Raw genomic sequence first — 14,108 nt, 5'->3', positions numbered from 1 at the left:
GTCATCTTTATGTTTATTTTACTTTCCGTTCATAAATATACGGTATGTGAATTATAAAGGTGTATCTGGGCTTGCTACCTTGAACATGTATTTGGACAGGTAAGTGGTAACAATAAGATATGATTAAAATTATTGTTTTTTTATGAAGCATTAAAAATGATCTACAGTTTGATTTTCATTTATAATTCCTATTTTTTTTTTTTTTGTTCCATACTTGAATTTGTGTACTTACTTATTTTATTTTTCATATACTCATATTTAAAAATATACAGTAACAATATTATTATGTTATAGACAGTTAGTATTGTTTCTACATTATAAACCAACCACTTGTAATATGATAATCATTTCTGTTATCGATACCTGTTAATATTATTTATATTTTATAAGTTAATATGAATTCTGTTTATTCAGAACTATTGATCACTCTTAATTTTATTTTTCCATAAAAAAGGTATTTTAATAGATACTGCTGTAAAATTTGTTTTTTAAAAATGTTCGCTTAAACTCATCCTAATTCGAATTTAAAACAACTACGTAATTTATTAGACCATATGCATTGTAACAGTTCATGAAAACAGATCAGATCAACAAAATTACGGTTATAGTTTGTACATAACAACACATTTTTTTTATGCTTAACATATTTTCTTATTTTAATTTTAGATATTGGTTTGCTGTAGATTTGACGAAAGTGCTCGTGAGTTACAACTTTATGAGAAACCGTATTTTTTCTTTGGACTTACTCTTCTAATATTTATTTATAAATGTTTGATATTCAAATATTGACAACATTTATTTTAAATCACGGAAATTATTTTGTAGTGAAAATTTATTACATTTAAATTGTTATAGTTAAAACTTGGTCAATGGTCATGTATTACAGAATTCCTAAATCATAAGTCGAAAAGTATTTCTTAGTAAACATCAACAATTAAAAAAAAAAATACATAAGTACAACTTGTTTAATAGACATTAATCGAAGTCCAAATGTTGACGAAATTGGATATTTAAACCAAGAATAATAATTTAGGTTATTTTATTTAATTCGAAAATATCCATCTTGGATACTTGAAACTCTTATTTTTATGATTATATTTAATATATACAGTGATTTTTTCAAAATATTTAGATTAATAATTCTATTGCCTATTAAAACAATAAAAAAAATATATATTTAAAAAATACTAGTGAATCCAAAGGTCACCTTTCTTTGCATCTTGAAATTTAATATCTACAATTCAAAAGATTTAAAAATAAAATATATTTGATGCCCTTCTACTCTACAACTTCAGGTATGCAATCGCTATTCCAGTCTTCATTCTATTCGGGTGCTCCCTGGACGAATGCATTGTCCCAGATGTTTGGATAAACTGTTCTATTACCCCCATATTCAAGGCGGTGACCTCTTTGATGTTTTCAACTACATACCTATTTTTTTTTACCCCCCCCCCCGGCCAAGCCTTTTGAATCTATTGTTTATTCTTGTATCAAAAGAAATCTCAACCACGTAATTATAGATTCTCAGCAGGGTTTCTACCCTAGTAAGCCAACCATCACCAGCAGCATTTCCTTCACCACCTACATACTAAACAGTTTTGAGGCCAATAGTCAAGTTGACACAATTTTTACTGACTTAAAAAAAACGTTTAATTCAGTGGACCATGGGCTTCGCATTGCCACACTTAACTCCTTCGGTACCGGCTATATGCTTATTTCCTGGCTCTTGTCCTATTTAACATAGCGTAGACAATTTGTTACCTGCAACAGAGCCGTCTCAGAACTTTCATTATTTTCCTCTAGTGTTCCTCAAAGAGGTCACTTGAGTCCCCATCTTGTTATCATTTTTTTATTTCAATGAATAAATGTTTCTTTTTTGTAAAGGTTCTCTTTTTTGCAATGACATTAAATTTGTTTGCAAAACAAGCTGAACCAAATGCATTCTTCATTTGGGCTGAACACCTGAACTTACTTCTCAACTTTGACAAATGTCACTCGATGACTTTCTCAAAAAAATGTAGCCCCATACTACACTCATATTCTATTGGTAGCTCCTCCTTCTACATGTTGATCTTATCAAAAAAACCTAGGTTTCTATCTATCACCCACCCGCTCATTCAAATACCACATCAATGTTACTGATTGGAGGAGGCTCAAGATCCTATTGTTCATCAAGCGCAACACAACTTGCTTCACTTCCGCCACCTGTCTCCGTACTCTCTACTTTAGCCTTGTACGTTCCATCCCCGAGTATGAATCGGTCGTTTGGTATGGATACTTTTCGTGTGATCAGCTGTAATTTGAACAAGTTCAAAATCGCTTCCTTTCTTTTATTACCTTTTTATGAAAAATGTAGAACTCACCTCGTGATTACACCTTTATCCGCTGAAGTCTCAATGTTCCAACTCTGGCCAACTTCACTGACTTCATGTTCATCGCCTCACTTCTCGAAGATACTATTAATTCCCTCAATTTATTAGCCACTGTTTCATTTTGTATTCCTTCCCAATCTATTAAACACTATTCCCTTTTCTCTGTTCCTACCCTTCCCAACACGAATGGTCATTACCAGCCTTTCCACAAAATGTTATACCTGTTCAACCAACATAGTCTTACCATTTTACCTTTCTCTATTTTACTTATTTACATAACGTGTTATCTACTTTATGTAAGTATACATTATTGTATTTTTAACCACTACCCTTCAGTATATATAAGTATCAAATAAATAAATTATAATCATGCTTATCAATTTTTATATTTTTCTTGTCTCATTCCGTTTCTTTAAGTTTTTCATAGTAATTTTTGATGCTCAGTTCTTTTGGTAGAATTTTTATTTTTCAGATAACTTAAAATCTTTCTTAAATCATAATGTTAAAGTTATGTATGTTCTATATACAAAACTATGTAAAATAAAAAACTGTAGAGAAAAAATGATATATTTAGAGTTGGATAAATTACCATAGAAAATATACTGATTCATGGCAATGCATGATTGGTAGAAAAAACATCATTTGTTTATTATACGTGGAAGATATAAATAAACGACATTTTTCTATATAATAGAGATATTACTTAGTAATATCGACTGGTAGATACCGTCTCCATCTAAAATCGTTTTTTGTATGGATACAATTTCAAATTTAACACTTCCATTACAACAGCAACCTACTCAATGACAAGTTAGCTACTTTCCGCGACAACTACTGTACGCCAGAGTGGTTAGGTTAGGTAACATAACCTTTAACGTATTGGTTCACTTGTTTTTTTGAACTAAAATATTTTTCTTTGAACACTTTTCCAGGTTTAATAAGAAGTACTCATCCGTGTAATAAATCAGAAGTTGAGTCTAAATCATACTTTAAAATGATAAATTTTCGATTTCGCAGTATGTTTATTAAATGTCACGCTGTACCAATACTACTGATGATGGATAAAAAAAAATCGAAAAAATGCGATCTTAAATCAGATCTAATCAAAATCGTTTTTTGGTTGAACCGATTTATTTTTTATTTCAAATTTAATTTCACAACCCAACATATTACCATTATCTTACATTAAGGTGAGTAAAGTGAGACAAATCAATCTCTATTTCCTATCTGGATTTTTTATTCAGCATGGAATAATAAATTCCAAATTAATAGTTTTATTTTTCATTTTATAAATAAATAAGTTACGTTTTAGTGGTCTTAAAATAAACTGAGCATATTTCGTCTTTACGTCTTTATTTATGGATGGGCGGGTATTTCAGTTGAAGTTGAAATTCAACGCTTGAGGCATCCAATAGCCTTCATTATAACATTCTCCACCATAGTTCGCTTTAATTTGTCCCAAATTTCCTCAACGATATAATAAATCTTGTTTTCCTAACATTATCTACTATGATAAAATAGTATATAAAATTATGAAGTCACTTAGTTTTATAAAATCGTTTTAAATTTAAATCTTTTTAATATTAACGTGATACAGTATTATTAAAACAATTATAAATTAAAACTACCTATATGATTAATATGTTAGGTAATAAAAAAATAATAACAATAAAAATAATATCCAACTTCTTAGGATCAACAGAGAATAAGGTAAAAAATATTTTTCTGGCACTCTTTTCCACATGGGAAATCTCTACTTACATGGACGGCTATCCACATGATAGTTTTGGATTAACCTTAATCTATAACGCCACACCCATCCATTTACCGACGAATGGAAATGGCTTACAATTATTGGACATACATTTTGTCTGCCAACATGAAAGTTAAAATAAGTTATTTTTAATGGGTCAATGACTTGATAAAAAACAGACTAACTTCCAATCTAAATTAGATTTCATCGGGTATAAAAAGTATAGTACAGTTATTTGTTTGATATTATTAAATTTTATTTCTTGAAAAATAATGTTCACTCGACTGATCTACATTATTTATATATTAATAATATGATAAAATAATCAAACGTCATTTTTTTATAAGATATTGTATATATTAAATATTTGAATAATATGTTTAGATACCTACTTTGTGCATAATGTTCACCGTTATATTCTAACCAAAGAAATAGTATACGATGAGAAATACATTTTTTACCCCAAAATGTAAGTACTTTATAGACCATATAGTTATCCTAGATTATGAACAAACCATATTAGCTCTGCAGATTACTTGTATAAATTTAAGCTTCTCTGAGGGTACACTTTTTTTTACAATATTTAGAGGTTTGAGTTTAATTTTAGTTTTTAAAATTTGTATTCATTAACTAAGTACTTACATAAAATATGTCCGGCACCCATATAATTTTAAATATTTCCCATAAATTGCTTTGGTAAACATTATTGTATTAACGTAGCATTAGGTATGGTTTTAGATTAAAGTTTATTTTTGAAAGCCTTTTCTAACAAATTGTTCTTTTAATTGAATTTAAACTAGGAATAACCGTTAATAAACAGTAATAATGATCGATCCTTGTTCTGCTTTAATATTTAACATTTTAAATAATCATGACTTTATGGATTAAAAATATTATCACTTATTCAACGTAGGTAACAATTTCATACCAAATTACGGTAATGTGGTTATAGGTACATACATATTGTATATTGTATACTAAATATAAATATATTAACATTTATATATATATATATATATCCGTACCACATGGGTTAGTTTGATAAAGGATATAATCTGGGTATAATATTAAATTATCAAGGGTCTCTAAATAGCTTTACTAATTTATAGATGCCCAATAATTCAACCAAAGATAAACGTATTGGGTCTTAAAACTATGTTGATAAATGCTTCGAGAAATTCTTATAACTCTATCAATAGGGAAGGTTTATTTAAATAGCGACTTATCGGTATCCATCACTATTTACACGAATAATTTATTATCTAGCCACCACAGCTAAACACTTAGAAAATATAGTTATAATTCAATAAGTACATTTTTAATTCAAATAATATGGTGAATAAAAGACCATTTTGTAGACTTAAATTGATTTTAAGTAAGTCCAATAAAATTGAATTAAAATATTTCTTTAACTCGTTATATTTTAAATAAACTAATTAATTTAATTGCATTATTGTATAGGTTTAATTTAATAATCTTAAATACTATTATATAACATATAAACATTAAATATAATTAAAGGTAAATATACGGTACATACTAACTGCTAATATGTATTATACACTTGCCTCAAGAAACCTACAAATAGAGTTAAACGTGCATGAAACCAATAGGTTTGAATATATACTGATTTACATATGGACACTTAGATGTTCTGCTCAATATTTTTAAATGTAATTATTAAATAGTAATAATTTAATAAAAAAAAAAAATAGTAATAATGTTAAGTTTTAAATAAAAAAATATAATTATGTGACAAATAACTACCAAATTAATTGTTACGCAAATCAAAGAAAAGAATTTGATCATTTTAAAATTGTTTGCTGGCGATATCAGTGGACAATGATTATAACTAGGTATAATTACCATGTCATGAATATGGATTAATCAGTATGAAGTTCATTAATGGTAATGTAATAATAAATTAAAATTGCTGAAAATGCTTCTTAGCTTAAATAGGTAGTATAAGTATCTGTGATGAATTCAGAAGGATTTATTTCAAAATGTTAATTTATTTAATTTTTAATTTTAAGTTAGTTTATAAAAATACAACTTGTGTATGTATTATACATTTATTTATTTATTTATTTATTTGTATAATTTAAACGGGCGAACCCAGTTACATATATTATAGACATACGTCTACAATTATATAATATAGTAATAATAATAATAATAATAATAATAATATTTGTTATCACATGAACACTAATTTTAAAATAATAATAAGACAATTATACAGATAGTTTCCATTTGGTAAATATACAAGTTTAAGTAATGTATGTGATGAGACACTTATGGTTGAAAATAATTCACTGAAAACAAAAAGGTTAAGAGTACAGAGTAAAGTTGTATAACATTGGAAATCGACTTATGAGAAATAGACATAGATTATAACATTTATACAGCTAAAATATTATTTAGGTAAGAATTAAAGTCCTTTAAGGAGACGCAGGAAAATAGATCAACATTTAAATAATTAACAAGTTGCATTGATCTATTCATAGGAGCATTTAGACCATAATTTGAACGTTGGAGTTGCACATAAAAAGTACTCAATTGCCTAGTTCTACGATTTGGGATATTAAAATTCAATAAAGAAAGTAGTTCAGGACAGTTAATATACCCATTCGTTAATTTAAAAATAAAACATAGATCCAGTCTTTTCCTTCTATTGACAAGGGTTTCAAGTTTTAAATAGGACAATAATGGTTGATACGATGAGTGAGGCACACGTTCGATACATAATCTGAATTGAATGATACGTAGAAAACGGTTTTGAATTGATTCCATGCTTTTTGTAGCACCGATTGATTGTGAGGACCATACTATAGATCCATAATCAAGTAATGATCTAACGAAGGAACAGTAGAGTGACTTTAACGCTAAAGGATTTACGAAGTCTTTACAGCTACGATTTATGAAACCTAACATTGAAGAGGCTTTATTTTGAATATAAATATAGTGATCATTAAATGAAAGAGATGGGTCAAAATAAATTCCCAGATCCTTGTACAGATAGACTCGATCTAATTTAATGTTGTTTATATAATAATTATATAAAGTAGGTGTACGGTTTTTAGAGAAGGTAATAATTTTACATTTGTTAATGTTGAGGGATAAATTATTTAGAGTACACCAGGTGCTAAGACGATTTAAGTCATCCTGTAGAAACAAATTATCAGCTGGTGATGTAATTATACGGTAAATTTTCATATCATCTGCATATAATAACGTATTAGAGTTTAAAAATTCGATGTCATTGATAAATAAATTAAATAGAAGTGGAGCTAAATGTGATCCCTGAGGAACACCAGTGTTAATTTTAAATAATGAAGAATTAAAACTCGTGCATTTTACATATTGTTGCCTTCCAGTTATGAATGAAACTAACCAAGAGTGGAAAGGATTACGTATACCTAGATTAAATAACTTTGTGCTTAGAGCACAATGATCTACTTTATCAAACGCCTTGGAGAAATCAGTATAAATAACGTCGACTTGGAGTCCAGTTCTGAAAGCTTGTAGGATGTAATTTTGGAGTACTAGTAAGTTCGTGGTTGTTGATTTACCAGGCATGAAGCCATGTTGAACATCAGAGATAATATTTTTAAATAACGGGAAAATTTTTTTGTGTACAATACTTTCAAATAATTTAGGAATAATCGAAATTATAGAAATTGGGCGATAATTAGTGACCAAAGTAATGTCTCCCCCTTTAGGAATCGGTTTAATATAAGAAATTTTCCATTTATCCGGAAAAACACCAGATTTAAGTGACATATTAAATAAGTATAATAAAGGGATAGACAGAACACATTTACAGTTTGTAAAGAAAGCGTACGGAATATTATCAGGACCAGGACAAGTAGTGGATTTTAAGGTGCTTAACTCATCATAAATATCGCTTAAAGTAATGACGCAGGTGTTCAAATCGACTTTCATCGATTTAATATCATCGGGTGGTTTTTGCATAAAATTTAATTGTTTGTAAATAGTAGAATAATAATTGGCAAAACTTTCCGCAATCTTATCGCCACCAGTAACAGTTTGATTATTATATGAGATAACAGATGGAATATTAGAATTTGATCGTTTGCTATTAATATAATTCCAGAACCTTTTAGGATTAGAGGCTATGGAACTTTGAGTTCTCTGTATAAAATTACTATAATCGGTCTTATTAACAAATTTACATTGAGCACGTAGATTAGAGAATATATTATAATTTACATTAGTTGGAGTTTGTTTATATATTTTATGGGCAACTTTTTTTGAGAATATTAACTGTTTTAGAGTTTTGGAAAACCATAAAGGATACTTTGAGGAGAACATGCGTTTTTTTTGACAGTGTACATCTATTATATCGTGTAATTTAGAGTAGAATATATCAAGGGCTTCATTAATATGTAAATCTTTAAATGTGCAACTCCAATCTGTTGAGGCCATACAAGACCTAATGGCATTATAATCACAACTAATAAAATCATGAACAATTTCATTATAATATAAATTTTCTTTTGTGGATGAAAGTGGAAGTGTAATTTTTAATGCAGGATGAAATTTATAGTCTAGAGGGACAAGAGGAGAATTTTCAGAGGAAACATTAACATTGACAATATTTGAGAAAACTAGATCAAGTAATGATCCAGAAGAATTGTGTATTAAATTATTTTGCATTAAATTAACATAAGATAAGGCAGATATAATGTTTGTTTCATACAGATTATTATTTGACAATCTAGGAATAATTTTACGGTTATTAGAGACCCAATTAACATTAGTTAAATTGTAATCACCTAACACCAAAAATTTATCATTATAATATTTACTCATAAGATTATCGATTACATTAACATGGCTATTATATAAATTTAAATCAGAGCGCGGCGGGAAGTACACGGATCCGACAATTAGAGAAATGTGATTTAAATGTATTTTTACAAATAGCTGCTCGACCAAATCGTGTTGTATAATTAAGCGATGACATGGATATTGGACTTTGATTGCAATTAAGACGCCTCCTCCTCGAATGTCGGGACCATGAATTTCGTAACGATTACATCGGAAAACGGTGTAATGTGGACAAAGTCCAAGTTCAGAGTCATTAACAGAACGAGATAACCAGGTTTCAGTTAATATAATTAAATCATAATTAAGAAGTGCTAGGTTACGTATAAATACGTCTAATTTGGTATTTAGACCGCGGACATTTTGATAATATACAGATAGATTTTTTGAGGTAGTTGATGTTATAAGTTTTTTGAGATAGTAGGTACATTGTTGATGTATCTAATAAATAAATTATCTTCGCCGGAATCACTACGTTGCTTAAGTTGAGATATAATTTTAGTAAAATATTGCCGTTGCTGTGTTGTCCGATCTGATGCAATGCGAATATCCTTGAAGTTATCAGTACTAAGTAATTTACGTTTTACTTTTAAGACTTCAAAAACATCGGATGAATTAGGTAAAGTAGTAAGCAGAGTACGAGGTTTATTTGATTGTTTGCCCAAGCGACGGACAGATACAGGATTAATTTGTAAATCAATGCTTTTGAGTATTTCATCAACAGTAAGAGTGTCAGTTAACTGATCAGGTAAAGAATTAAATTCTTGTATATTAAAAAATATAATATTACGTGCTCGAGATTGACGGTCCATAAGTTCAGAGTTAACGGATTCAACGTTAGTTCCAGGAGAAGCCGCAGTTTCTAAAGTTGTTATTTTGCCTTCGATCTGCTCAATTTTAGCTTTCAAGGTTTTATTTTCAGAAATAACTTCAGCTAGTTGATTTGATAGGGTATCTAATTTCGACTCAATAATAACGTACTTTTTTTCCTGGGTTTTGTTAGATTCCCGGCATGATTGGATAGATGCAATGATTTTGTTTTGAGTGGATTTAAGTTCATTCACCGTATCCAAAATTTGTTTGAGAGTCTCACTGGTATCAAGCGTTTCATTGGTTGAAGTGGACATTGTGGACATACTTATATATAAAGACGTTCATTCTCAAACAAGACATTTACAAGAAATCATATATTTCAACGAAGCTATTTTTTAATATTCGAATCGAATATATTATAGTAATATAGTATATGTGTATATAATATTTAAATAAATTAGTTTTTAATGATTGTATAAAAACTCGCAAGTTTTTATTATAAGCAATAAATGCATAGATATACATGAAATAAAACAAATAAATATATAATACAAGTTTCTTACTTTTGTCTTGTGCTGTCATTAAACTTGATGACAGTGTTTGCCTGATTTTACTAAATCTAGTGCCTTGTTCCGGCACTGATGATTCAGACCCCGAGTTAGTTTCTGGCACAGGAGGCACGATCTAAAAATAATTAAATATAAATTAGTTTAGATATAAATTAACATAATCAAGCAAAATTTCTCAAATAAAAAACAAACACCTACTGTCGAATTAAAATTATAAGATGTCTATTGAACCCGTGTATTTAACGTTCAATGATACAAATACAATAAAATCAACCTTCATATTATATTCATCAAAATAATTCATAAATGTCTATTTAAAAATTATTAAAAAATTTGTTAAGTTTGCAAGCAAAATTAAAAAAAAATCTGAAACATGACTTAGTAGTTGGTTTATTGATACTGGAAGTACTTTTTATATTTATGTTCTGACATTATTTAAATTTAAAACTAAGATAAATATAAATATAATCTATGTATATGTTATCATGTGATATAGAACACGGTTCTGAACAGAGATCTAGGAAAATTTGAAAAGTCGAAAAATTGTATTTTTATTTTCCAATCAACAATATTGAATATAAGACATATTGAAACTCGTAAAGCATATTTTCTTCTGACTTAAAGGTTTGTTAGAAATAATTGTAAAAGCAAATCATTGAGAATTAATAAAACTAATTTGATTTCTAATAAAAACTGTGATTAGTTTTATATTTATTTTTAATCAGCTGTAAAACATATATATTAGATATTGTTATAAAAATAAAAAAATTTCTTTCTAACTTAAAACTTTTTTAAAGAGAATAAATGATGTAAAGGTTTACTTTACAACTTTATTCTCAGCTTTCAATTGGTTGATATTTAGTATAATCATAATCATAACGGAACGTGACTGAAATTAATCGAAAATAATTTTAGACATCTGTATTCCATGACAAGAAAAAGGAAAACGAAAATACAAAATAATGTAAATTTAAATATAGCAGGGAAAGATACTTTTTTATTTCTTTTAATTTATAGAAATGTTCTCTTTTTATTCGTCTTTTCATTTTTATCTTCTTGCCGACACCTCGATTGCTTACAATAAATCACGAACAAACGTAAAACCAGGCATTTAGCCCACTGATTTATGAAAATCTGATTTCTTTTTTTTTCCTCTACTTTATTTTATTGCCGGAAAACTACTTTTAAACACTTTCTTCTTATACTGTGTTACGTGATCATATTTTAGAGAAATTATTTTCTGAAAATTGTATGTTTTTGTCGGTCGTCACTGTATTTTTACCGTATTCGCAATATGTGGTCTGGAGAAGATATTTGGTTAACAACTTAATAATAATTTCGAAGGGATGGATTTCATATTTTGTAATCAAAATAGCCACTATTTGATAAATATTTGACCAGAAAATAAATGGTTGATACCATACTATTATACTAGCATAGATAATACTCTCATATGTATGATAAATATCATCAGTTACATAATATTAATGAAATCGTTTAAGCAACTGATCTACAAAACACAACAAGAATGTTACAGAATTTTAATCATTTAAAAAATACCTACACAATATTATGTAAATAAATACCATTGACGATAATATACTACTGTATAACATATCATTTTTAATAAAATTAATTTACTATAATAATGCTCAAAATTTAACTGAGAAAATATATAACTTATAAGTTCTTATAATTAAAACAGTTTAAACTTATTTAGTTGTTTGATACAAATTATAACCACTATAAATAACAGCACTATGACTTTAGAATGAAAATAACTTTAAGGCTTTAACTTAGACAAAATAGATACAACACCAGCTATTATAACTGTGTATTAACTATTAATGAGAACAGCTTTTAGTAGGTATTTTCTTTGAGACTATATTCTACTACCTATAACTAACCTGTCAGTGTATTTAAACTATTATAAACAATTCAAAAAATAAAATCAGAACAAATATATTTTGGTTTTTTTAAAATTTAAACTTTGTTCTATAATTAGTTTCAATTTGTATTGCTAATTTTATTAATTCGTTTTAAAGATAAATGGATACTACTATATTTAGTTTTTTGTTTTAATTTTAAATTACAATTTTACCTTGTTACCACTAAAATATTAAAACATTTAATCTTAATAAAAGTAGCATAAATAAATCACGCAATAAGACTTGAGGATCAGAATCGTATTATTTGTTTTATTTTGAGAAGCCATATTAAACTTTAATATGGCTGTAACTAGTTTAAGTAAAAATCTATTAAATGGTCTATTCATTGAAAGTAAAACATGTCATGCAACAAAATGTATTTTAATAATTTAAAAACATATTATTACGTTATAAAATAATAAACAACATTTTTTTATAATGATCAATATATGTTTAATGTATTTAGGAATGCAATTATGAATTTTATACTTATCAAGAATACAACTTGTATTGATTGAGTACTTTAATTCATTCTAGATAGTAAATAACGAAAAATGTTTGTATAGATATGAATAAATAACTTTCTGGATATATTTCAAAATATTTATTCTTTTTAAACGTGTATGGTTTACCAATTGTGTCTAAGCTATAAACTGCATGGTCTGTGCATAGACAGAGCATATATGGCCGGCGGTGTTGAGTAGTGTGGTGACGGCAAACTGCATTATAATGATGTATTATTGATTTACATATAAAAGTCAGTATAAGGAAATCGGCGAAATCCAAAACCAGACAAGTTACTAGTACTTAAGACTTATTAATAAAAGTTTATTCATAATTCGTTAAATTCGTTTGAAACTTGTAAGACATATTCATGAATCGTGATATAATACGATAATTACGTATTTAAGCTGTTTTTGTTTTCAACTACGCACAATCTGGTGAGGTCTATGCACACGTGCAAAAGTGTGGAATAACACGATCAGAGATACCCACGTTTACCATGCTCCGTCTATTAGTATATTATGAGCTTTATGAGTCGGTGTATATTATAACAAACAAAAAAAAAAAACATTTTTTAATATTCAAAAGATTGAACTAAGCGGAGATGGCATTAATGATATTTATAATATATATTTAATTTCATTATGTTGATTCAAAAATAAAGTACCTACTCATAAAAAAAAGGGCGAGTGTATAACCCTGCAGTATTGTCCAACACAATTATTTAAAAATATCTTCTAAAAAAAAAAAAATTTTCTCATAATTAAATATAAAGCAGTTCTACGATTATATTATTTTACTAGAATATACAAATCATCAGTTATGATCGAAAATCGCAATTATTGAACTAAGCAAACCTTCTAAAATCCCCTCCTTATACAAATCAATCATTAACCTTTTATAAGTTGTTCTAGATGTTGCCAAAGATGCCGATACCATTTGAAATGAGGGACTATTTTCAAACTAAAAATTACATTTCCAATTTCCATAGCTTTATTCTTTACTATATAAAATAAGAACCATATATATATACAACTATCCCCTTTAATGTTCACCACATCTTCTAACACTTAAAACAGTTTTCTATTTATGTATGCTGATGTCCCTCAAGGCAGTGACATACCTTCATTTATTACATAATTACCATAAAATACAGTCCTTTGAACTTATGCAGATGACACTGCTCTTTTATCAGCATCTATTGCAAATCATTTTACCGCAAGTCTTCAACTGCAATTTCGCCTGAATACTTTTTCTGATCTGTTTACTAACAACTAACTGTACAATTAAAGAACCAATTCGCACTAAAACCTGGCAA

The 14,108-nt window shown here is 27.8% G+C and overlaps 1 protein-coding gene across 3 annotated transcripts in view; it reads right to left on the bottom strand.

The window, feature by feature from the left end:
* Positions 1–14,108, bottom strand: part of LOC111028601 (regulating synaptic membrane exocytosis protein 1) — a 192,797-nt gene that overhangs the window by 125,514 nt on the left and 53,175 nt on the right. For all 3 annotated transcript variants that reach the window (XM_022307317.1, XM_022307316.1, XM_022307318.1), the window contains exon 3: positions 10,353–10,473. In XM_022307317.1, coding sequence (XP_022163009.1) covers positions 10,353–10,473 — 121 coding nt within the window. The remainder of the gene's footprint in view (positions 1–10,352; positions 10,474–14,108) is intronic.

Source organism: Myzus persicae, unplaced genomic scaffold (assembly GCF_001856785.1).
Source record: "Myzus persicae strain clone G006 unplaced genomic scaffold, MPER_G0061.0, whole genome shotgun sequence".
Classification (NCBI taxonomy): Eukaryota; Metazoa; Arthropoda; class Insecta; order Hemiptera; family Aphididae; genus Myzus; species Myzus persicae.
The sequence above is the reverse complement of the archived record's forward strand: the minus strand, read 5'-3'. Positions and strand labels throughout refer to the sequence as shown.